At 41.0% G+C, this 25,056-nt stretch overlaps 1 protein-coding gene, 1 long non-coding RNA gene and 1 pseudogene across 2 annotated transcripts in view; 1 reads left to right on the plus strand and 2 right to left on the minus strand.

Moving 5' to 3' along the window:
* The window catches only part of LOC132659866 (uncharacterized), a 995,695-nt gene that overhangs the window by 163,153 nt on the left and 807,486 nt on the right, over positions 1–25,056 (plus strand). The window lies entirely within an intron of this gene.
* Positions 1,829–2,752, minus strand: LOC101105497 (olfactory receptor 7A17-like). Its single transcript, XM_042249779.1, has one exon. It carries the CDS (start codon positions 2,750–2,752, stop codon positions 1,829–1,831), a length of 924 nt encoding a protein of 307 aa, XP_042105713.1.
* LOC101105749 (olfactory receptor 7A10-like) lies at positions 15,554–16,460 on the minus strand (annotated as a pseudogene).

The raw sequence follows: 25,056 nt of genomic DNA on the forward strand, positions 1-25,056 counted from the left end.
ACCCTTGGGTTTCAAAAGCACTATCTTGTGATGGGAATGCAGCTGTTACTATCTCCAGAAAATTATTATTTCCTCCTCAATAAGGGATAGAGCTGTGTTCCTTTGCTATGGAACCATAGCTAAAATAATCCCTGACTTCAAAACGCTTTTGACACATCAATTAGGTGTTTTCTGTTTTAACACAAGTGAAAAGCTAGGGTTTAATCCTTTAATCATAAAAAAAGTTGGTAATGATAAGAGATCCACATGGATCTTTTAATGCACCATGGACTGAGCTTAGCATCTTATATCTGTTGTCTCATTTGTTACTTTGCCACAGAACATCTTATGAGGATGTACAATTATAAGCCTCATTCTAAATTTGCAAAATTATGGTTCAGAAGGGTGAGGTGATTAAACTGATTATCAGGGAAATGCAAATCAAAACCACAATGAGGTACAATCTCACCCAGGTCAGAATGGCTGCGATCCCAAAATCTACAAACAATATATGCTGGAGAGGTTGTGGAGAAAAGGGAACCCTCTTACACTGTTGGTGGGAATGCAAACTAATACAGTCACTATGGAGAACAGTGTGGAGATTCCTTAAACAACTGGAAATAGAACTTCCATATAACCCAGCAATCCTACTTCTGGGCATACACACCAAGGAAACCAGAATTGAAAGAGACACATGTACCCCAATGTTCATCACAACCCTGTTTATAATAGCCAGGACATGGAAACAACCTAGATGTCCATCAGCAGACGAATGGATAAGAAAGCTGTGGTACATATACACAATGGAATATTCCTTAGCCATTAAAAAGAATGTATTTGAGTCAATTCTAATGAGGTGGGTGAAACTGGAGCCTGTTATACAGAGTGAAGTAAGTCAGAAAGAAAAATACCAATATAGTATACTAATGCATATATATGGAATTTAGAAAGATGGCAATGATAATGCTATATGAAAAACAGCAAAAGAGACACAGATGTATAGAACAGTCTATTCAACTCTGTGGGAGAAGGTGAAGGTGGGATGATTTGAGAGAATAACATTAAAACATGTATATTACCATATGTGAAATAGATGGCCAGTCCAGGTTCAATGCATGAGATAGGGTGCTCAGGGCTGGTGCACTGGGATAACCCAGAGGGATGGGATGGGGAGGGAGGTGGGAGGGGGGTTCAGGATGGGGAACACATGTACACCCATGGCTGATTCATGTCAATGTATGGCAAAAACCACTACAACACTGTAAAGTAATTAGCCTCCAATTAAAATAAATAAATTAAATTAAAACAAAAAACAAAAAACAAAAAACCAAAGCTATGAAGTGAGTAAGGTGTGTGTGGTGATTAGAACATGAGATTTTTCTAGTTCTCTTGCTCTAGGTCAGTGGTTCTCAGTCATTGTTCTGTATGAGATAGAAGAAAAGGCCTGATAAAGTGAGTTACTTAAATTACATAGTGAAGGTGCCAAGTAGAGCTTATTCAATATGAGTAATACAATTTCTAACTATTCTTTTAGTAAAATAAAAGAAAAAACTTGAAATGATATATGTCACTTGAAAAGATACTATTCTTAAGAAATTCCCATAGACTCAAGAAATAAAAGGGAAGTTGCAAATATTTCTGATATAAGCTTGGAAGAAAATATGTCAAAGCAGGAAAATGAAATAAATGGGAAAGCTTAATAAACTGCATTATTTACATATAAACAGAAGTTGAAGTCAAAAAACGTAAAATTAAGGAAGCAATAGAAAAGACAAATTATATGTTCACAGTCTTACGGAAGAATGGCAATTTCTGGATCCACTTATTAGCCCCAGAAGAGTTTGCCCTTTTATTGCTCAATGAATCTTTTCAGAGCCTCCTTTATGTCTTTATTCCGAAGACTGTAGATGAAGGGGTTCAGCATCGGGGTGACCACAGTGTACATCACTGAGGCTATTGCACTTGAGTGTGAGTTGTGGGCATCAGCAGGGTTAAGGTATACTCCTAGGATTGTACAATAAAATAAGGAGACAACTGAGAGGTGAGATGCACAGGTGGAAAATGCTCTGTACTTCCCCTGAGCTGATGAGATTCGTCGTATGGAGGAAACTATCTTAGAGTAAGAGTAAAGTATTCCAGTGAATGGACCACCACTCAGCAGCCCAGCTGCAACATACACCATCACATCATTAAGAAAGGTGTCGGAACAGGCACTTCGGACTACCTGATTGAGTTCACAGAAATAGTTGGGGATCTCCGGGACTCTACAGAAGGACAGCCGCAACATCATTAAGATTTGTATCAAGGAATTCAAGGCACTCATCATCCATGACACTAGAACCAGCAGTCCACAGAGCCAGGGGTTCATGATGACTGTGTAGTGCAGGGGGTGGCAGATGGCCACAAACCGGTCATAGGCCATCACGGTCAGGAGGAAGTCATCCAACCCTGCAAAGAGTAGTAAAAAGTATATCTGGTTGATGCAGCCTTCATAGGTGATAACTTTGCTCTGCATCTGGATATTCCACAGCATCTTTGGGATGGTGGTAGAGATGAAACAGATGTCTACAAAGGACAGGTTGGAGAGGAAGAAGTACATGGGGGTGTGGAGGTGGGAGTCTGAGCTGACAGCCAGGATGATGAGCAGGTTTCCAAACAAAGTGATCAGGTACATGGTGAGGAAAAGCCCAAATATGAGGGGCTGAAGTTCTGATTCATTTGATATTCCAAGAAGAAGAAATTCTGAAATATGTGTATCATTCTCTGGTTCCATGTGGTAGAAGGAATGACCTGGAATTAAATCCCCCCAAATGATATGACCACTTTTCACAAAAATGAGCATTACTGGCATAGTCAAATGATACAATTTATATTTTGCAGTCATGAAATCAATACCTATAATTTTGGTGTGAAATCTGTCCCCTTCAGGGCATTCCCTGTTCCATCTCTGATTACAAATACCTGGTCTTTTGCAGCCATTTCCCCAAGAGGTCAGGTATTGCATACTTTTAATGAGATTTCTGTCAATCCTCTGGGGCTCATAAATTGAGTACTTACCAGCTTCAAGGCAAGGGGTAGAGTGTGCTGAGAGACAAAAGTTCCTATTATTGGATGCTGGAGAAATAATGTTATCAAATATAAAATCATATAACATGTTAAATGGTGACAGATAAAAAGAAGAAAAAGGGGGCATAAGGGAGAGAGGCTGGGGTATTATTCTTTACCAGGTGTTCAGGTAGGCTGGCAAAGTAGGTAACATTTGAACAGAGATCTCAAGGAAGAGAGGCCTGGTAGAAGGAATGGCCAATGCAAAGGCCCTGAAGAAGACACCTGTTTCAGGCTCCAAAGAAGCCAGTTTCCCAAGGGGAAGATCCAAGAGGGAGGGTGATGAGAGAGGGGGCCAGAGGATGCTAAGGAATGAAGTGACCTTCCTGCTGCTACTCAACGTTAAGGTACTGCTACTGCTGCTGCTGCTAAGTTGCTTCAGTCGTGTCCAACTCTGTGCATCCCCATAGATAGCAGCCCACCAGGCTCCCCTGTCTCTGAAATTCTCCAGGCAAGAGTACTGGAGTGGGTTGCCATTTCCTTCTCCAATGCATGAAAGTGAAAAGTGAAAGTGAAGTCTCTCAGTCGCATCCGACTCTTAGCAACCCCATGGACTGCAGCCTACCAGGCTCCTCCATCCATGGGATTTTCTAGGCAAGAGTACTGGAGTGGGGTGCCATTGTCTTCTCCGACCTTAAGGTACAGGGAGTCCATAATTCACAAGTTGTTCTTTGCACGTTATTAATTTTATTTCTAAGGAATCCTGAGCACAAAAATCAATCCACTTTTTGTTTTCATATTTGGTTGACATTCTGTCATCTGTATTTTCAGGGGAACATTTTGGTGTACACCAGTTTCATATACCCTTCCTTTGAGGACTCTCATGGCCTACAACACACACACACACACACACACACACACACACACACACACACACACACAGCACTGTGGTGGGGCTATTCTTCTCTCTGTAACTTTTATTTAATTCCATGTCTTTTTTCCCTGCTAGACTGTGAGAACCTTGACACATGCAGCAATGTTATACACATTCACCACTTTTTCCCTACCCCACTCTGAGCAGATTTAGTGGGGAACTGTAACTAATTCAATATATATTGCATGGACTTGAAAGAATATGGCCTCACAAAAATTGCTGCCAATAAAAGACAATAAGTGACAGAAAAGATGCAGGGGAATACTAGAATAGGCATGGAAAACAAGCAAGCGGAATGTTTTCATGTTCTCAGATTAGGTCCCATTGGGACCTATTTTGAACTATGGTCTGCAAAAATTAAATAGAATATAATAAATGAAACATACAAAAAGTATCATAGTATATGATAACTAGTAAGGATACACACAAAATCATTTATGACCCTCTTTGCTCGTCATATGCATGGTTAGGAACCTGTCTGTGTGTGTATATGTGTGTTTGTCTGTGTTTGTCTATACAGACATGCTAGTGTGCATGTGCAGTTGTGGAGTCACGTCTGATTCTTTGCGATCAACCCAGGATCATGATGTAAAAGGCATATCTTACTTTGGGACTTAGTCAAAAACTCTGGAATCCACTGCAGTAAAGGCAAGAAAACTTTTAAAAGGGCAGTTCCTGCTTATGAGGGAAAATCAATATGAATAAAGAGCCCAACAGAGGAGCCAGGTTTCAGAGAGAAGAGGCAGCTGTTTGGGTGCTGAAGTACCTTGGATTCAAGGGCACACAGACCACTGGACCTTTACTGCTCCGCTTTCTTCATCATGTCATCAGTGTCAGGCCCCTGATCTAATTTTTAATCCTGTACCTATTCCTATTTATTTGCCACCCCAATTTTCCATATGGTCCAATAGTGAATGAGGTTGGCCTTTCTCTTATTTTTCTCTGTGTAATTCTTCTCTTGGGCTGTAAATTTTTATCTCTCTCTCTTTTTTTTCCCTTTCAGACATATCCAGTAGGTTTCCTTTTGGACACTAGTCCAGGTTCTGCTCCTATTCCTCGTGCAAAATTCTCCCCAGCTCATACTCTGTAATATACAGCATTTACCACAACTGTCTGTCTCCATTCTTCAGATGAATTATCGCTGAGGATGTTGTTATTCATGAACTTATTTTATTGTGTTCTGTTTTCTCTATTATAATATCCAAATGAGCAAGAATCTCCTCTGCTTTGTTCACACTTTTGTTTTCATAAATGTGTGCACATATATGGAAAAAAATTGAAAATGAGGTGGAAACAAAACTAGGTTAAATATGGCAGTATCAAAACAAAATTAAGTGAAACATAATTAAAGTCTGGCAGGCAGATTCTTTACCACTGTGACACCTGAAAAGCCGCTGATAAAGTCCTTATAAATAAATTAGTCAACCAACAAACAAACATGTAGGGAACAAGGTATAAGGCAGGTTGAGAAGTGCTTGCAAACGAGACTCTCAACCAGGGCTGAACATTCTTACAAACGAGATGTTCAGCCAGGAATCCTCTGTTTGTTCCCGTGGGAAAAGAACATTTCTTGCACACAAGGATGTTTCTCTGATTCCTCAAAAGGAACAGACCCAAGGACAAAATGGATTCTAAGTTGATAAAGAAGTTCTCAAAACAAAGTCTTAGCTGCAGTAAATAAGGTAAAGGTTATCTCGCTCCGCGCCTGCGCACTGTATAGTCGATAAATCATAGTGCTTGGCAACTTGCCCTGTAGATCATTGTGCAAAGGATATAAAATAAAGCAGCTGTAAGAAGCAAGGAGTTAAAGTAAAAAGATTCAAACCACTCTGCAGTGTTGGTGTTTCATTCCGTCGCTAGCACAAACATGTCCAAGTCTTGGCTCTGAACTAGTCTCCTGAGAATCTCTTGTGACCTTGGGTAAAATTTTTCATCTTCCATTCTCTCTGAATCTTACCTGAAGTATCTGTGAGTCCTTAGACCCACCTAGTTAGGTTCTTTGAAAGGAAGATCTTGTGTGGAAGTTTGAATTCCTTAAGGATGGTTTGTGATGGAGTCTGAAGCTGTGTTCTCAGACAAGACAGCAAGACGAACTAAAGTCCCTTTGCAGATGCAGGACTCCAAAAGCAATGAGCATGTCTCCCCTACTCTGAGGTGGCTGAAGCAGAAGGACTGCAGCATGTGAGATATTTATGGATGCCTAGATTTGGTCTTTAGGGACATTTCCCTCTTGTTACTCCATCCTTAAGCATGTGATTTCTCCCAGTGAACTGGTCTAGAGAGAAGTTTCTCGTAACGATTTTCTGTTCCCAAGAGACCAAGTTAGAAGTTAGGTGAATCCTGTTTATACTAACCCTTCTCCACGAACTCTTCTGCCTTCTAGAGTTCCAAACTTCTAGCACTTTATCCCAAGTGTTCCCTTCCACACTGACTTTGGGGTCTTCTGGAAATAAGCCCTATTGTCACATATTTTGGTGGCTTGTCTTTCTGGTGCAGGTTCCAAGGGTTGACACATAAAATGTATGGCACTAATCTATCGTCTTTTAGGAAAAAGTGAAGTCGCTCAGTCGTGTCCAACTCTTCGTGACTCCATGGACTGTAGTCTGCCAGGCTCCTCTGTCCATGGGATTTTCCAGGCAAGAATACTGGAGTGGGTTGCCATTTCTTTCTCCAGGGGATCTTCCCGGTCCAGGGATTGAACCTGGGTCTCCTGCACTGCAGGCAGACTCTTTACCATCTGAGTCACCAGGAAAAGATTCCTGTAAATGTGAAATCCAGCCCACTTGTGGGTTACTATGCTGGGGTGGGGTTTTTGAAGAGACCAATTCTCTGTCTCTTCTGCCATGTTGATGTGGTCCTACTATCCTTTGTTGTGGAGCAGATGTTCATCTGGGGCTTCCCTGATAGCTCACCTGGTAAAGAATCTGCCTGCAATGCAGAAGACACCAGTTTGATTCCAGGGTCAGGAAGATCCCTTAGGAAAGGGATAGGCTACCCATTCCAGTATTCATGGGCTTCCCTGGTGTTCAGATGGTAAAGAATCTGCTTCCAATGCAGGAGACCTCGGTTTGACCCTGTGTTGAGAAGATCCCATGGAGGAGGGCATGCAACCAACTTCAGTATTCTTGCCTGGAACATCCCCATGGACAGAGAAGCCTGGCAGGTTACAGTCCATGGGGGTCACAAAGAGTTGGGCACAACTGAGTGACTAAGCACAGCACAGAAGCAAAGATATTCAGCTAGTTTTCAGAGGAAATTAATCCACATGTAGCTGTAGATTTGGCGTGTCCATGGGTTGTGGTGAGTTTAGGATCTTTCTATGCTGCCATCTTGTACTGCCCCTCCAACATTTGATATTAGCCAAACAAGACTCATTTAAAGCTTTTGACACCTGAACTATAAAAGCATATATTTGTTTATTTTAAGCAACTTATTTGGCAATATTTTACAACAGCAACATGGATCTAATACAGACATTTATTCAATAAAATTTGCTTACAAGAATTGATTTTAAACTTCTCAATTTGTTCAATAGCTGGCTTCGGGTAAGGGCATTTTATGTGGAAAAGTGTACATAGGAAAAAAATATCATTTAAATCAATTTGAAGATCTTCCACCTCATTAGATGCTATAGTGAACTCCTCATTAGATAATTGTAAATGTTGCTTGGCCAGGATGCCTTGTGATATTATGGTAGAAAAGGAATCCATTATACAAGTTGAGGTCAGCTATTGTACTTTAAAATTTTGTGTCTATATTTCTACATTCTTCTGCTTCATGATAATTCAAATGTTCAACTTTTTTTGGGGGGGGATCTCTAACAGAAGCAGAAGATATCAAGAAGAGGTGGCAAGAATACACAGAAGAACTGTACAAAAAGATCTTCACAACCCGGATAATCACGATGGTGTGATCGCTCATCTACAGCCAGACATCCTGGAATGTGAAGTCAAGTGGGCCTTAGGAAGCATCACTACGAACAAAGCTAGTGGAGGTGATAGAATTCCAAATCCTGAAAGACGATGCCATGAAAGTGCTGCACTCAATATGCCAGCAAATTTGGAAAACTCAGCAGTGGCCACAGGACTGGAAAAGGTCAGTTTTCATTCCAATCCCAAAGAAAGGCAATGCCAAAGAATGCTTAAACTACTGCACAATTGCACTCATCTCACACGCTAGTAAAGTCATGCTCAAAATTCTCCAAGCCAGGCTTCAGCAGTACATGAACTATGAACTCCCAGATGTTCAAGCTGGTTTTAGACAAGGCAGAGGAACCAGAGATCAAATTGCCAACATCCGCTGGATCATTGAAAAAGCAAGAGAGTTCCAGAAAACCATCTCTTTTTGCTTTATTGACTATGCCAAAGCCTTTGACTGTGTGGATCACAATAAACTGTGGAAAATTCTTCAAGAGATGGGAACACCAGACCACCTAACCTGCCTTTTGAGAAATCTGTATGCAGGCCAGGAAGCAACAGTTAGAACTGGACATGGAACAGCAGACTGGTTCCAAATAGCAAAAGGAGTACTTCAAGGCTATATATTGTCACCCTGCTTATTTAACTTTTATGCAGGGTACATCATGAGAAACACTGGGCTGGAAGAAGCACAAGCTGGAATCAGGATTGCTGGGAGAAATATCAATAACCTCAGATATGCAGATGACACCACCCTTACAGCAGGAAGTGAAGAGGAACTCAAAAGCCTCTTGATGAAAGTGAAAGAGGAGAGCGAAAAGTTGGCTTAAAGCTCAACATTCAGAAAACAAAGATCATGGCATCTGGTCCCATCACTTCATGGGAAATAGTGGAAACAGTGTCAGACTTTATTTTGAGGGGCTCCAAAATCACTGCAGATGGTGACTGCAGCCATGAAATTAAAAGACGCTTACTCCTTGGAAGACAAGTTATGACCAAACTAGACAGTATATTCAAAAGCAGAGACATTACTTTGCCGACTAAGGTCCGTCTAGTCAAGGCTATGGTTTTCCAGTAGTCATGTATGGATGTGAGAGTTGGACTGTGAAGAAGGCTGAGCACTGAAGAACAGATGCTTTTGAACTGTGGTGTTGGAGAAGACTCGTGAGGGTCCCTTGGACTGCAAGGAGATCCAACCAATCCATTCCGAACGAGATCAGCCCTGGGATTTCTTTGGAAGGAATGATGCTAAAGCTGAAACTCCAGTACTTTGGCCACCTCATGCAAAGAGTTGACTCATTGGAAAAGACTGTGATGCTGGGAGGGATTGGGGGCAGGAGGAGAAGGGGACGACAGAGGATGAGATGGCTGGATGGCATCACTGACTTGATGGATGTGAGTCTGAGTGAACTCCAGGATTTGGTTTTGGACAGGGAGGCCTGTCGTGCTGTGATTCATGGGGTCGCAAAGAGTCAGACACGACTGAGTGACTGAACTGGACTGAACTGACAGTGTAGAGACCCAAACAAAACAGGCTTTTTGTTGTGGTGTGGAAGCTTCTCTACTTGCTGTGCATGAACTCGAGAGCAAACAATCGCAGTTGTTGCTTGTATGTTTCTCTAGTTGCAGCATGTGGGCTCTAGTTGTGGTGCATGGGTTTAGTTGCCCCGTGGAATATGGTATCTTACTTCCCTGACTAGGGATTGAACTCATGTTCCCTGCATTGAAAGGCAGATTCTTAACCACCTGATCACCAGTGAACTCCCAAAATGTTCATTGTTTTCATTTCTATTTCTCTCAGGTTTCCTTTTAACATAGAGGAATTCATAATTGTGTCCATGTGTGTATATGTGTGTGTATGATTTTGTTTATTTGAAGGAAAATTTATACAAGCACACAGATAATCAGATATAATATTTATCCTTGTTTTCTTTGGACTGAAAAATGAACTTCTACACCCTTCATCTATTTTTCAGAGCATCCACGTGAAGTTTTGTTTAGTATCCCCACAATACTTTCAGAAATATGCAAACTGAGGCTCAAGGAATTGAAATTTCTCATGATTATGTAGCAAAGCATTTTATTTTTATTTTTTTTTACTTCATTTTACTTTACAATACTGTATTGGTTTTGCCATATGTTGACATGAATCCACCACGGGTGTATACAAGCTCCCAATCCTGAATCCCCCTCCCACCTCCCACCCCATATCATCTCTCTGGATCATCCACATGCACCAGCCCCAAGCATCCTGTAACCTGTATCTAACATAGACTGGCACTTCGTTTCTTACATGATAGTATACATGTTTCAATGCCATTCTCCCAAATCATCCCACCCTCTCCCTCTCCCTCAGAGTCCAAAAGCCCATTCTATACTGAAATTATACTATCAAATTATACAGAAGTGGAAACATGCAATATGCTCATTAATTTTTGTATAACTCCTTTATCAAATTGTACACTCTAAGTATGCAGTTTTTTGTGTTAATTATACTCTGATTATTTAATTAAATTTAAAGAATTCAACGGTGTGTGGCTAAGGGTAGGATGTAAGCATAGGTAGCTGGTTCTTATTTAGCAAAGGTAGGAGATATGTCATCTAACAGGGAAGAAAGCCAAGTATTATTTATGGATGTAGGGACAGTGGAACTAAATTTAAGTAATTTGCATGGTAAACTCATTCTTTTCTGTAAATATATGACTAGTCTTAACAGAACTATAGTAAACTGAAGATAAATTGATTCAAGGCAGAAAAGCACTACAGCCTTGCTAACATCATGGATGAACCTTAAAAAAGCAGTATAGAGACTGACAGCTGACTACACACTCATGAGCTACACAAAGAAATCAGTACAACTCCCCAGCATAAAACTTCATTGGATAGTAAGGATATTATGGTAACCAAATTGACATAGTTGGCTTGTCATGCAGCAACAGCTAACTGATACAATAATCCAAATGAACAGAACTGAGAGTGATTATAATAATACACAGCATTTTATTTTTGGCATATGCTCTTATATTTGAGGAGAACATCCATGGTCATTCCATTACCCAAGCTTATTTCAGGTAACTATAGCAACAAGCGACTATCTTCTAGGAAACTAGGAGAGATGGACAGATATGCCTGTTGTACAGAAAACCTGGTGACTCTGAATCATATGACTGGGCAGGATGTCAACCTCTCTTGTGGATCATCCTCTGATCATGAGGAACGAAGAGACTCCTTGCTGGGAGCCAGCATAGGGAATCCCACCCGTGGCAAAAGTCATGAGGAAGGGGGCCTGGCAAAAGGAAAAGGCTGAGATCAGGCCTCAGGGGTATCCCTGGATTTTTCTGAGCATCTACCCCCAAAACCAGAGTCTGCCTGCTTTATTGTACTGTGCTTTCCACTCTTCTGACATAACAGGGGGCTATTCCTGACCACCTTTCTCTGGAAAGAGTTAACTTAGAGCTCCAGTTAACAGTCTCCTGCATATAAAATGAGTGTCTCAGCTCAAATCCCTCTGATGGCTCTCTAACTTGCCTGACGGTTAGAGACTTTTACAACTTGTGATTGTTTACAGCCCCCCAACCATGAAAGGCATGGAGCTTAAAACATCTTAAAGATATAGAGCCTTTTTTAAAGAGCTAAGAATTATATTGGTGATGGGTTTTCATTGTTGAGTCAATGACTGCTGCCAGGCCTCCATATTCTTTATCTTTTAGGCACCTGAAGGATATTAATCAATGTAATTGGATATAGAAAAAAGAATATAGTAGTTTTGATGTTAGCAACACTAGACTTTTGAGTTAGTGAACTTTCTTTTTGTTATAAATCACTGTACTCCTCTTTCTTCATTATAAATAGTTGTGTCCTTGCTATATAAGAATGTAACCTTATTTAGTGTTTTCTGAGAGTGGCACCAGACTTTGGAAAGAACAACGCTTTTAAGGCAAATAAGTTTTCTGGTTGACAGACCCTTATCAGAAAAGGGCCATAAAATGCTAATAGGCCTCCTGGCCAGAAGATGATGTACATCACCTAAGACTTGTGTATACAGCTATGTATGCAGAGAGAAAGCCTGGACTCAATAAGAGTCAGGGCTGCTGACACTGCATAACTTTGTATCATCCATTGATCTCTATGTACAACCAAAAGTATAAAAAGCTCTCCTAGACAATAAAGGATGGACCAGTCACTGGAAAGACTGGTTTCCCTTGTGTGGTCTTTTCTCCTTTTTTTCTGGCCGAATTCCCATCAGGAACGTGGAGGCTCGCCATGTATACTTACTTGTCCTGGCTTCGAAGACCCATGCGAGAGGGAGCCCAAGGCCAGGCACCCTCCACTATTCAAGTGGGCACCGGTGGCCTACGTAGGTGGTGCAAGTTTCTTGTCTTGAAACTATTAGCTTTCCATGTAAACCAAGTTATTCAGCATCTATTCTCCACTAATTTTCCTACTACACTATTCCTTCCTGATCTCTTTATATTTCTAATTAAATAGTCCTTTCCCAGGCTCTGACTCTGTCCCCGCTTCGAATTCCCTGGATCCACCAGGGCTGGACCCTGGCAACTCCTGAGTTTGAAAGACATGGGAAATGGATGAATTGATGTTGTTCACTCACCATCTTTGTGTACTTATGACACATCAAGAAAGAGGAGATATTTCATAAAACGACAGAAAGAGTCATGTTAGTAGGTAGCATTAGAAGTTTTCAAGCACAAACAGGACAAAAACAAAGTGACAAAATGTAAAATACAGTAACCAACTCTTCGCTTCAATTAATAAAATCTCTCACTTATGGAGAGACATCTTATCAGCTCAGTTCAGTTCAGCTGCTCAGTTGTGTCCAACTCTTTGCGACCCCAAGAATCACGGCATGCCAGGCCTCCCTGTCCATCACCAACTCCCAGAGTCTACCCAAACTCACGTCCATCGAGTCAGTAATAACATTCAGCCATCTCATCCTCTGTCGTTTCCTTCTCCTGCCCCCAATCCCTCCCAGCATCAGGGTCTTTTCCAATGAATCAACTCTTCACATGAGGTGGCCAAAGTATTGGAGTTTCAGCCTCAGCATCAGTACTTCCAATAAACAACCAAGACTAATCTCTTTTAGGATGGACTGGTTGGATCTCCTTGCAGTTCAAGGGACTCCCAAGAGTCTTCTCCAACGCCATAGTTGAAAAGAATCAATTCTTCAGTGCTCAGCTTTCTTCACAGTCCAAGTCTCACATCCATACATGACCACAGGAAAACCATAGCCTTGACTAGATGGACCTCTGCTGGCAAGGTAATGTCTCTGCTTTTTAATATGCTATCTAGGTTGGTCATACCTTGTCTTCCAAGGAGTAAGCGTCTTTTAATTTCATGGCTGCAATCACCATCTGCTGTAATTTTGGAGCCCCTTAAAGTCTGACACTGTTTCCATTGTTTCCCATCTGTTTCCCATGAAGTGATGGGACCAGATGCCATGATCTTAGTTTTCTGAATGTTGAGCTTTAAGCCAACTTCTTCACTCTTCTCTTTCATTTTCATCAAGAGGCTCTTTAGTTCTTCACTTTCTGCCATAAGAGTGGTGTCATCTGCATATCTGAGGTTATTGATATTTCTCCTGGCAATCTTGATTCCAGCTTGTGCTTCTTCCAGCCTAGTGTTTCTCATGATGTACCCTGCATAGAAGTTAAATAAGCAGGGTGACAATATACAGCCTTCACGTACCACTTTTCCTAATTGGAATCAGTCTGTTTCATGTCCACTTCTAACTGTTGCTTCCTGACCTGCATATAGGTTTCTCAAGAGGCAGGTCAGGTGGTCTGTATTTCCATCTCTTTCAGAATTTTCCACAGTTTATTGTGATCCACACAGTCAAAGGCTTTGGCATAGTCAGTAAAGCAGAAATAGATGTTTTTCTGGAACTCTCTTGCTTTTTCCATGATCCAGCAGATGTTGGCAATTTGGTCTCTGGTTCCTCTGCCTTTTCTAAAACCAGCTTGAACATCAGGGAGTTCACGGTTCACGTATTGTTGAAGCCTGGCTTGGAGAATTTTGAGCATGACTTTACTAGCATGTGAGATGAGTGCAATTTTGTGGTAGTTTGAGCATTCTTTGGCATTGCCTTTCTTTGGGATTGGAATGAAAACTGACCTTTTCCAGTCTTGTGGCCACTGCTGAGTTTTCTAAATTTGCTGGCATATTGAGTGCAGCACTTTCACACCATGATCATTTAGGATTTGAAATAGCTCAACTGGAATTCCATCACCTCCACTGGCTTTGTTCATAGTGATGCTTTCTAAGGCCCACTTGACTTCACATTCCAGGATGTCTGATTATCTTGGTTGTGAAGATCTTTTTTGTACAGTTCTTCTGTGTATTCTTGCCCCCTCTTCTTAATATCTCTGCTTCTGTTAGGCCATACCATTTATGTCCTTTATCGAGCCCATCTTTGCATGAAAGTTTCCGTTGGTATCTCTAATTTTCCCAAAGAGATCGCTAGTCTTTCCCATTCTGTTGTTTTCCTCTATTTCTTTGCACTGATCACTGAGGAAGGCTTTCTTATCTCTCCTCACTATTCTTTGGAACTCTGCATTCAGATGGGAATATCTTTCCTTTTCTCCTTTGCTTTTCACTTCTCTTCTTTTCACAGCTATTTGTAAGGCCTCCTCAGACAGCCATTTTGCTTTTTTGCATTTCTTTTCCATGGGGATGGTCTTGATCCCTGTCTCCTGTACAATGTCACGAACCTACATCCATAGTTCATCAGGGATTCTATCAGATCTAGTCCCTTAAATGTATTTCTCACTTCCACTGTATGAGGCTTTAATAAATAGATGTACAGCATGAAATAGAAACATCGTGCATAGTCACTAAATGTGTGACTTGACATTTTGCTTCCTCATGGGTCATCTTGATGCTAAGATCATATCAGCTCAACTTATTTCAGTTTGTCTTTCCGTGTAGATTTCAACTGGAAGACACGTATTTGATAATCAATTTTTTGGCCAGTGACTGTGATAAGCATTTTGACACCAAGGTGAATAATTGAATAAAACCAGGGGAGCAATTATAAAACACATGTTTGTAATGTGAGTGCTAGAAACTTAGCTTTTGATATCTGAGGCATGCACTTCAATTATGGCAAATAAAGACAATTATTTCAAATAAATATTTTGCCAGCAGCTATGTAACACAGCTACTAGACTTGTATCCAGTGACACTCCCCCTCCCCCAACCATGAAGTCTCTTTTAGATTTACCCCCTGGATAAAGAGAATTTGTGAACTTGTTTCCCCTTTGTTCAGTCACTCAGTCATGTCCAACTCTGTGACCCCATAGACTGTAGCCTGCCAGGCTTCTCTGTCCATGGGATTCTCCAGGCAAGAATACTGAAGTGGGTTGCCATTCCCTTTTCCAAGGGAACTTCCTGATCCAGGGATCAAACCTGGGCCTCCTGCATTGTAGGCAGATTTTCGCCATCTGAGCCACCAGGAAAGGGTGGATGAGCACACTTTAACTGTGTGAAAGAGTTGAGTTCAGATAAATGGAAATTCTAAAAAATAAATAGAAGGAGTTAAGTCCTACTCTTCAATAATCTGATCAAAGAATTTGGCTCTAAGGCTTTGAACCCTACAGTCATGGGCACTTTTTGGGCCCAAGGACAATTACCCCTTTCATAGCAGCCATCCCAATGCTTCTTTTCAGAGCCCTGCTATGTCTTTGTTCCTCAGGCTGTAGATGAAGGGATTCACTATGGATGTAACCACAGTGTACAATTGTACTTGAGTGTGAGCTGTTTGTAGCAGCAGAGCTAAGGTACGGTCCTAAGGCTGTACAATAAAATAAGGAGGCCACTGAGAGGTGAGATGCACAGGTGGAAAATGCTTTATACTGCCCCTGAGCTGATGAGATTCCATGTATGGCAGAAACTATCTTAGAGTAAGAGTACAGGATACCAGTGAGGGAAACACCATCCAAAATGGCAGCTGCAAAATACATCACTATGTCATTGAGATACACATCAGAACAGGCAAGTCGGACTACCTGATTGAGTTCACACACACAAAAAAACCAAAACAAAACGGGGGATCTCCAGGATTCTACAGAAAGACAGCCACAACATCAGTAAGCTTAGCATCAAGGAATTCAGGATACTCTTCACCCAGGACACCAGGACCAGCAGTCCACAGAGCTGAGTGTTCATGATGACTCTGTAGTTCAGGGGGTGACAGATGGCCATAAAGCAGTCATAGGCCATCACTGTGAGGAGAAAGGTGTCCAACCCTGCAAAGAGCATGAAAAAATACATCTGGTTGATGCAGCCTTCATAGGCTATAACTGCTCTGGTTCTGGATGTTCTACAGCATATTTGGAATGGTGGTAGAAGTGACACAGATGTCTACAAAGGACAGGTTGGAGGGGAAGAAGTACATGAGGGTGTGGGTGTGGAAGGCTGGGCTGGCAGCTAGGATGATGAGCAGGTTTCCAAATACAGTGATCAGATACATGGAGAGGAAATGTCCAAAATAAGAGAGGCTGCCATTCTGGTTCCTTTGAAATTCCCAGAAGAAAAAATTCTGAAATTCGTGTAGCATTCCCTGGTTCCATGTAGAAAATGTGACTGCCAGGAGACAAAAAGTAACATGATCAGTTTCTCAACTATATGGTTTGTAAGAACAAGATAGAATAGAATAAATAAAACACAAAATAAAATATCAGAGTGCATCATACATAGTAAGGGTTTTTTTTTGTTGTTGTTGTTCTTTTTGTTCAGATATGTCTGTTCAAATGTGCATGCAATGTACATGCATGCAAATTTCTTGCTTGCCTGTGTACATATGCTGGATCACATGTAAAAAGCATGTTGTGCTCTGGGACACAATCTGAAAATTTTTAAATCCATTGCATTAAACGGAAGAATTGTTTTTGAAGATCAGTTTCTGCTGATGGAAGAGGAATGTGAAAAAAGAGTTAAACAAAAGAGACAAATTGCAGAGAGAACAGGCAACAGTGTGTTCAGACTCAAGGGACCACACACTGACTGCACTTTTTCTCTCCACTTTCTTCATTGCTGTGTCCACATCAGACCACTGACTCAATTTTATGAGTGAGTAAGACAGGTCCTTTTCTCACTTTTCTTATGTGGCATCTTTCTTTGTTATTTTTGGCCTTTCAGTTTTGATCTCCTTTTGACAAATCCAGTGAGTCCACACTACTCCTGTTTCAGATTCTCTTCTCACATGCAAAGACCTCCCCACAATATGCTCTATAAAATCCTACATACCACAAAAACCTACCTTTCCTTCATTTAATTTATATCTGAGGACACTTGGTCATACATGAATTTATTTTACTGTAATCGTTCTCCACTAAAATGTTAGATCTAAATGGACAGGGACTTCATGCTTTGTTCACCATTAATGGGCTTCCCAGGTGGTACAGTGATAATTCACCTGCCATTCAGGAGATGCAGGTTTGGTCCCTCAGTCAAGAAGGTAGGTCCCCTGGAGTAGGATAAGATATGGCAACCTGATCAAGTATTCTTGCCCAGGAAATCCCATGAACAGAGGAGGAACCTTGTGGGCTACAGTCCATGGGGCTGCAAAGAGTCAAAGACGACTGAGTGATTTTCACTTTTCTTTTTTTTTAAAGCATAAATAGATCCAACCATCCTTATGAAAAAGATAGAAATATTTGTGTGCAGAAGCACACATTCCACAAGAGGGCAGAAAATGTTATTTAAAAAATTGATCTAGTCACAAAAGGCAATTGTAGTACTAGGTGAAAATGTGAAATAAGATGCCAATTTATATAAAAGGTGGTTTCTTATTTCTAAAGATGTTGAAGAACTTTCTGTGTGACCAAATGATAACTTTGATCACTCACAGTTTTTAAACTCTCACATAATGCAACAAATACATTATACACTACATACATACAAGATTTAAATGGGAAGTATTAATAGGAAGCTTCTTTTTTTTTTCTTAAAAAAAAACAACAAACAAACTGTAATTCTTTGTTTAGAAGAATGCAAACTGTTCCCCTCTCCATGACCCTACTCCACCAGGCCATGAATATATAGACTAGTTGAACTAGTTATAGCTAAGAGCAGTTTGGGTGAAACAGTGCCATGGAAATGGTGGCTGACACACTTGTGTAGGGGAGGGGAAAAATAGGGAGAAAAAAGCTACATATTTCTCTATTTTCAGCAAGAAGAATTGACAAAATATTAAAAATACATCTCATTCTCCTGGTCTTCCACATGCTGTAGTGCAATTCCTGGCCTTTCCTTTCTGAGCTGGAGATGAAATAAATTATAAAGAAAATGATATAGCAAAACAAAAAAGAATAAAAACACCCAGACACCAGTAGGTAAAGCAAAACATGCATAGACAATTTGCAATAGAGATATCAAAAGCTAATAAAAAACCCAAATAAATTTAGCCTTTCAGGTAATGAAATAATTGCAAAGATAAACTTTTTATCCTATGTCTGTTTGTATTTTAAATACTTTTTTCCCTAATGAATACTCAGTATGAAAGAAGATTCAGTGATATATGTGTCTCAAGAAGTTTCATTTTTAGATTGTAGATACTTCTATTGATGTGGATCTTCCTAATGAATACAGAACAAGCTCAAATACATCCCATCTTAAAAATTTCAGAAAAAATAATCACATCACTGCAAACCTCTCCTGACCAAATAGTTTATTTTCCTACTCCCCTAAACTGCAACTAAACTTCTTGGAAATGTTCAAATTTTAATGATACCACTAGGCTCCCCACTTTTTCCTGAGTCTCATCCAACTAGATTTTCTTTCTCATTACTTAGTTGTCGACAGCAATCCTTGAATTGCTGAATCCAATGGATATTTGTCATTTAAAAATATTTAATAAATTAATAAGTCAAACAGGAAAACAAACATGGAGTTTTCTCAGCTCTGGGTCAGCTGTTTGTGTTCTCAGGTGACCTCAGGTAAGTCTTGGGTTTCATTCTCTCCAGCTTTCTCCTCCAGTGTCTATGGGGCTCTTGGACACACCTGGATGGAAAGGCAGATTGGAAGGTCTCTGTGTGGAAGTTCAAAATTTCTCCCTGGATGGTTGATGGTGGAGGCCGAAGCTCTGTCTCCTCACAAGAAAGAAGGAAGGAGTGATCCATTGGTCCCTGAGCCAGACTTAGGAATCCAAATGCAAAAAGCATCCCTGCTGCAGCTCAAGGTTTAACATGCTTAGATCTTGCAGTAGTGGAGATATTTATAGCTCTGTATATGTTCTGTATCTGCTTATTATACCTCTTTATCAGATTTTCCATTATTGCTTGAATGTTGACCACATCATTTCCTCAGGGGAACTTGTTTGGACAGAATGGATATATATATATATATAATATATATATATATATTATATATATATATTATAATGGATATATTTTTCCCCCCCTGCTGATTCGCTGTTCCCAAGAGACCAGGTTAGATGTCAGGTATATACACTTCTTGTTTCTACTCCACTAACTCTCCTATTTCCGAGAATTCTAACATTGAAAGTTTTTACAACTCTCAATATTTCTTCCAAATCTAAGCCTGAGGAATTTGTTTTGACTAGACCCTTTGAGTTTCAAGAGCCACAACATAACTGCCATGCTATGAAAATACAGCACCTGATATATCCAGGAATTACTATTTCTTCTTCAATAAGGGAGAAAACTGTGTTCTCTTGCTAGAACACCATTGTGTGTGTGTGTGGGGGGTGGCTTTCCCAGGTGGGTTAGTGGTAATAAATCCACCTGCCAAGAAGGAGATGCAGGTTCTATCCTTGGGTTGGGAAGATACCCTGTAGAAGGAAATGGCAACCTACTTCAGTATTCTTGCCTGGGAAATCCCATGGACAGAGGAGCCTGGATGATTACAGTCCATGAGACTGCAAAGAGTCAGGCATGACTGAGCAACTAACACTTTCACTTTCACCCAAACATCTACAATGTATAGGATAGCACCAAATACAAATAATTATCATGCCACAAATGCCAATAGTGAGAAGATGAGAAAGCCTATTCTAGGCCAACACTTCTATACATTGTACGTAAGAATCCCCTAGGATTCTAGTACTAAATCAGACGCTGATTCAATAGGTCCTGGTTCTGAATTTTCAACAAGTTTCTGGGTAACGTTGATGATACATGCATGTCTTGGTCTGTGGATTATTCTTTGACTAGCAAGGCTGTGGTCCTGTGTTAGTCTGGACTAGGTAGTTGTAGGTTTCTTAGCACCAGAAATTGTCTTGGCATGTAATTTGAAAAGAATGGTTTTCATCATTAAGAGGCTATAATACATTCTGTGTTTCTTTTATTTACCATCCTTTATTGTTGTTTAGTTGCTAAGTCATGTATCACTCTTTTGGGACCCTATGGACTGTAGCCTGCCAGGCTCCTCTGTCCATGGGATTCTCCAGGCAGGAATACTGAAGTGGATTGCCATTTCCTTCTCAAGGGCATCTTTTTGGCCCAGAAATGGCACCCACATCTCTTATCTCCTGCATTGCAGGTGAATTTTTTCCCAATGAGCCCCCTGGGAAACCCCTTCTGGTCCTTAAGTAAATAGGTAAGTAAATAAGTGTTACTTGCTCAGTCATGTCCAACTCTTTGTGACACCATGGACTGCAGCACACCAGGCCTCCCTGTCCATCACCAACTCCTGGAGTTTACTCAGACTCATGTTCATTGGGTTGGTGATGCCATCCAACCATCTTATCCTCTTGACATACTCCTTTTCCTATTTGGAACCAGTCTGTTGTTCCATGTCCAGTTCTAACTGTTGCTTCCTGACCTGCGTATAGGTTTCTCAAGAGGCAGGTCAGGTGGTCTGGTGTTGCCATCTCTTGAAGAATTTTCCACAGTTTATTGTGATCCACACAGTCAAAGGCTTTGGCATAGTCAATAAAGCAGAAATGGATGTTTTTCTGGAACTCTCTTGCTTTTTCCAAGATCCAGCGGATATTGACAATTTGATCTCTGGTTTCTGTGCCTTTTCTAAAACCAGCTTGGTCCTTAAATGACAGCAAATAATAGGGCTATGAAAATTACTTTTGATAATCAGAGTAATGGCCTCCAAATGATGACTACATCCTAATCCCCAGAACTTTTGATTATATTATTTTACATAGCAAGAAAGGATTAAGTTAGCAGATGGAGGAAGGTTGCTAATCAGTGACTTTAAGATAAGAAGACCGACTATGATTATCTGGAAGAGACTAATGGAATCACAATGAGCCTCTGACTGTAGAAGAGGAAGACAGAAAGGTTGAAATCAGAGAAAGATTTGAAAATGTTACATTGCTGTCTTTGCAGAGAAGGCAATGGCAACCCACTCCAGTACTCTTGCCTGGCAAATACCATGGATGGAGGAGCCTGGTAGGCTTAAGTTCATGGGGTCGCTAAGAGTCAGACATGACTGAGTGACTCCACTTTCACTTTTCACTTTCATGCATTGGAGAAGGAAATGGCAACCCACTCCAGTGTTTTTGCCTGGAGAATCCCAGGGACAGAGGAGCCTGGTGGGCTGCCATCTATGGGGTCGCACAGAGTCAGACATGACTGAAGTGACTTAGCAACAACAGCTGTCTTTGAAGCTGGAGAGAGGCCTATGAGTCAAGAAATTCTTGTGGCCACTAGAAACTAGAAAAGGAAATGAATCATATTCTCCTCAGAGACCATGCAGGCATGTTGACTTTAGCTCACTGAGATATTTGCCTTCTGATCTTCAGTTGTAAGAGCAAAATATTTTTTATTTCAATCCCTATTGTGGTAATTGGTTACCATAGCCATGAATGTATTAATCAACGTAATAAAGACAATTATTCAATAATTTTTTTAGAAACCGAATTTTTAAGTTTCTCAATTCATTTTTTGTAATGCCTTATGTTTTGTTAGTTTCATTTAATTCATGACATGTATAATTACTCCCCCCCCTTTTTGTCTGTGCTGGGTCTTCCTGGGGGCACACAGGCTTTTCTGTAGCTGCAGTGTGCAGAGATTTCCCTTGTTGCAGAGCATAGGCTCTAGAACACATGGTCTCAGTAGCTGTGATGTGTAGCTCTCTAGTTGTGGTGCATTGGATCTTAGCTTTCAGATCAGGGACTGAATCTGTGTCCCCTGTATTTGAAGGCTGATTCTCAACCACTGAATCACCAGGGAAGTCCCTATATTGTTATTTCTGATAGCAAAAAGTAAACATCCTTTAATAGAATTTTTAAAGTATTAAAAAAAGACAAAAGCATTCATCATACCATTACCAATCAGATAATTATGGTGACAAATTATTTCACTGTATTTTTATATGCATGTTAAAATTTTTTTATTGAAGTCTAGTTGACATAATATATTAGCTTCTGGCATATAAATGATTCAAAATTTTATAGATTATGCTCCATTTAAAGTTATTTGATAATATTGGTTGTGAATTCCCATGACTACTTCACTGTGTACCCCAACCCAAGCTGTGTGAATGCTCTGGCCCCAACTGCTCCATGCACAGCCTAGCACAGATCTAGGGTGGCTGAAGCAGAGGATGTGACTGTGGCGTGCGTTTGAGAGGATCAAAAGATGCCTACACAGGCAGAGTATTGGACCTCCATAAGCACATAAACACGTATTGTTTCATCATTCTCCTTTATTGAGACAAAGGCATAAGTGTGTGAAGAAGGAAAACATACCCTTAAAGAGAACAGAGCCAGCTCTAGCCTGATGAACAGGCCTTCTGCTCCATCAACTTGGGAGCAACATGACACTAACAGGATGGTGATGGCCACTAAGCAGAGAGAAAGACCCATGTCACACTCTACACCAGGTTCTAGCTCTCCCATCACCAAGGTATAGCAGCCAGCACACCCTATGGAAAGGTATGACTGTCAACCATGTCAAATCCAGCCATCCCTCCAAAGATATTGGACATAAGCAATCTACATAGAGACACTGCTAAGTAAGAAAAGCCCTTTAAGATTACAATAGGTAACTGTTTCACTGAAATTCAATACAGACAGAGAGAAAAATTAAGTAAAATGAAAATAAGTAGGAAGTATTCTCATGAGGGCTTCCCTGGTGCTGCTGCTGCTGCTGCTAACTTGCTTCAGTCGTATCTGACTCTGTGCGGCCCCATAGATAGCAGCCCACCAGGCTCCCCCATCCCTGGAATTCTCCAGGCAAGAACACTGGATTGGGTTGCCATTTCCTTCTCCAATGAATGAAAGTGAAAAGTGAAAGTGAAGTTGTACCGGGGTCCAGCCCCAGCAGGATCCAGGGGTACCCTCAGGAGAGACAGCGCTGGTGAGAGAGAGAGAGAGAGAAAGAGAGAGAGAGAGAGAGAGAGAGAGAGAGAGAGAGAGAGAGAGAGAGAGAGAATGTTGCAGTTAAGAAAGTAGAGGAGAGGAAGAGGTTGATATTCCTTGGTTTACACAGAAAGCCAATAAAGCCCCTACACGGGTCTTGCTCTGTTAACGAAGGCCTCAGGCGCCCTCTCGATGTGGCGAAGGCACAGAGCACCTTCTTGACAGGGTCTTAGAAGCCCAGGCAGGAAAGTGAACTCAGAGAGTCTCTGTGCTCCAGGGGATCAACCTGAAAAGGAAAGAGAGAGAGAGAGAGAGAGAGAGAGAGAGAGAGAGAGAGAGAGAGAGAGAGAGAGAGAGAGAGAAAGAAGAATGACACGGGGAGACCAATCTTCAGTGAGCAAGGCCCGTCACTTTATTTTCAGAGGGAACTTTTATACCCTGAGTTGTACAATGAGCAAAGTGAAAAATGCAGAGTTATGCAGAGTCAGCTCAATATTCCAACTGTATTAATTCTTATTGATCCCAGGTTTCTTCCTGTATACCGTTTCATAAACAAGGGTCTTATTTTTTGTTCATTATCTTCTGGCCCAGAGGCCTGTTGACATTTTATGACCTCTTTTTGATAAAGGTTGGTCAACCAGAACACTTACTTTCCCTTGGAATGTTTTTTGTTAAATTCCTTAGCCTGTATCACCCTTAAAGTACAGAATTACATTTTTATGGAGCAAAGATTCAGTGGGTTACAGCAAAGAAAGAACTTATTAACTCAAAGTATAATGTTGTTAATGCTAAGGCTACTACTTGTTTTTCTACATCCTAACTATATGCACTCCCAGGAACACAATGGATAAGGGATGTGGGAATTTGGCAGCAAGCATTGGCTCAACAATCTTGCAAGAGTCTGGATAAACCTGCCAAGTAAGCTAGAATGCTAACAGGGGGTTTGAATTGAAATACTCCTTTCATGCCTAGGAGATTTATCAACTAGAGCCCTAAGTTGATTTTTTCTAGAGAAAGGTGGTCGGGGATAGCCCCCTGTTAATGTCAAAAGAGTTGGTGAAAGGCATAAAATATTAAGACAGACAGATTCTGGTTTTGGGGTAGATGCTTTAACAGGTCCAGGTGGTCCCTCAAGTCCTGATCTGCCTTGCTCCTCAGGTCTCTTCCGCATGACCTTGTCATGGATGGGATCAGCCCAGGGAGTCCCTAGAGTCCTGAAGCCTTGCTTGTCAGGTCTCCTTCTCATGACCTTGTCATGGGTGGGATCTCCTGTGCTGGCTCCCAAAAAGTCACTCAGTCGTGTCCAACTCTTAGTGACCTCATGGACTGCAGCCCACTAGGCTCCTCTGTCCATGGGATTTTCCAGGCAAGAGTACTTGAATGGGGTGCCATTGCCTTTTCCGCTTCCCTGGTGGGTCAGTGGTAAAGAATCTGCCTGCAATGCAGGAGATCTGAGTTCGGTTCTTGGGTTGGAAAGGTCCCCTGGAGAAGGGAATGGAAACCCTTTCCAGTACTCTTGCCTGGAGAATTCCACAGAAAGAGGAGCCTTGCGGGCTACAGTCCATAGGGTCACACAGAGTCACATGTGACTGCAGCTACTAAATAGCAGTGTTCTTATTTGAAAGAGCAAGAGAAAGCCTCTGTATAAATTAAAAGACATGTAAGTGAAACCGAAATAAATAATATACCAAAGAATTCAAAACATTTGTAATAAAACTATATTGATAATAAACATGAATTAGGGAAAAGAATTAACCTAAACACAGATCAATTTAATAAGGAACTAAAAGTCCCTAGGGCGTACTAGTGGCAAAGAACCCACCAGCCAATGCAGAAGACATAAGAGATGTGGGTTCAATCCCTGGGAAGATCCCCTAGATGAGGAA

This window comes from Ovis aries, chromosome 5, assembly GCF_016772045.2.
Source record: "Ovis aries strain OAR_USU_Benz2616 breed Rambouillet chromosome 5, ARS-UI_Ramb_v3.0, whole genome shotgun sequence".
Classification (NCBI taxonomy): Eukaryota; Metazoa; Chordata; class Mammalia; order Artiodactyla; family Bovidae; genus Ovis; species Ovis aries.

Excerpts from the sequence above, each read along its gene's own strand:
- LOC101105497 (XM_042249779.1), bottom strand. The coding sequence starts at position 2,752 with ATGGAACCAGAGAATGATACACATATTTCAGAATTTCTTCTTCTTGGA.